The following is a 1,253-nucleotide window of genomic DNA, read 5'->3' on the forward strand; positions in this document are numbered from 1 at the left end:
ATGAGTTAGGATCTGCAGGCACTTAGTAGGTGCTTCTTCACTTTGTGATCATTTAATGCAAACGGGCTAATTCCTTGCATTTGTAATGTTTGCCAAATACCTATAAATGCTGTTGCTGGAATGTGAACTGGGTCAGATGAGAAGAGAGGATGGAAGTAAGTAGGAATGACAAGACAGAGTAGGAACCTCAAGGTGCTATCCTGGGAGACTTCCTGGAGAAAGTGGCATTTTAGTGGGTGATCTGAAGTCGAGTCTGCCTTATGTTGTGGCAGGGCTTTCAATGGTGGCTTTACCAGAAACAGATTGCCAAGCCTATCTTCCACAGCACCTCTCAATGGACTTGGACCTCCAATGTTCTGGTGAGCACCATTTGCACTGCGCAGGTGCCTCGGGAAGAACAGTATGAGCTGCTGAGATGAGGAAGCATTGGAGGTCAGAGTGACGTGTGCAGGTATTGTTGGTTGTGTGAGATAGTGAAGGGGAAGGAGAGGAATCAATGGTGCCAGAATTCAGGTGGGACAAATGGATGGACGTCAGCACTTGTGGGGAGGCCTGGGTGTGGGGGTCACGTTGGTCTTGGGGAGGGGAGGGTTCTGTGAGCACAGTCCTCCCCATACTAGATGCAGGGCCTTGGTGGTGACTTACGATGTCTTTTCTGTATCATCCTGAGAGTGAGCGCCTCCTCTGGGGAAGGGCTGAACCTGTTCCTGACCCTCCGTGGGTGATGGACCGAGTGTGTTCCTGACCCTCCGCGGGATGGACCGAGTGTGTTCCTGACCCTCTGTGGGGACGGGCCGAGTGTGTTCCTGACCCTCAGTGGGGATGGACCTAGTGTGTTCCTGACCCTCAGTGGGGATGGACCGAGTGTGTTCCTGACCCGCTTTGGGGATGGACCGAGTGTGTTCCTGACCCTCCATGGGGATGGACCGAGTGTGTTCCTGACCCTCTGTAGGGAAGGACTGAGTGTGTTCCTGATCCTCAGTGGAGATGGGCTGAACGTGTTTCTGACCCTTTGTGGGGATTGGCTGAGTGTGTTCCTGACCCTCAGTGGAGATGGACTGAGTGTGTTCCTGACCCTCCATGGGGATGGACTGAGTGTGTTCCTGACCCTCAATGGAGATGGGCTGAACGTGTTTCTGATCCTCCGTGGGGATGGACTGAGTGTGTTCCTGACCCTCCATGGGGATGGGATGAGTGTGTTCCTGACCCTCCATGGGGATGGGATGAGTGTGTTCCTGACCCTCCATGGGGAT

The 1,253-nt window shown here is 53.5% G+C and overlaps 1 protein-coding gene across 1 annotated transcript in view; it reads left to right on the top strand.

Annotated features, from left to right (window-relative positions):
- The first annotated feature begins 620 nt into the window (after positions 1-620).
- Positions 621-1,253, top strand: part of DOCK1 (dedicator of cytokinesis 1) — a 576,252-nt gene continuing 575,619 nt past the window's right edge. The window contains exons 1-2 of the mRNA XM_006867474.1: positions 621-721; positions 818-1,194. Coding sequence (XP_006867536.1) covers positions 621-721; positions 818-1,194 — 478 coding nt within the window. The remainder of the gene's footprint in view (positions 722-817; positions 1,195-1,253) is intronic.

This window comes from Chrysochloris asiatica, unplaced genomic scaffold (genome assembly GCF_000296735.1).
Source record: "Chrysochloris asiatica unplaced genomic scaffold, ChrAsi1.0 scaffold00105, whole genome shotgun sequence".
Lineage (NCBI taxonomy): Eukaryota > Metazoa > Chordata > Mammalia > Afrosoricida > Chrysochloridae > Chrysochloris > Chrysochloris asiatica.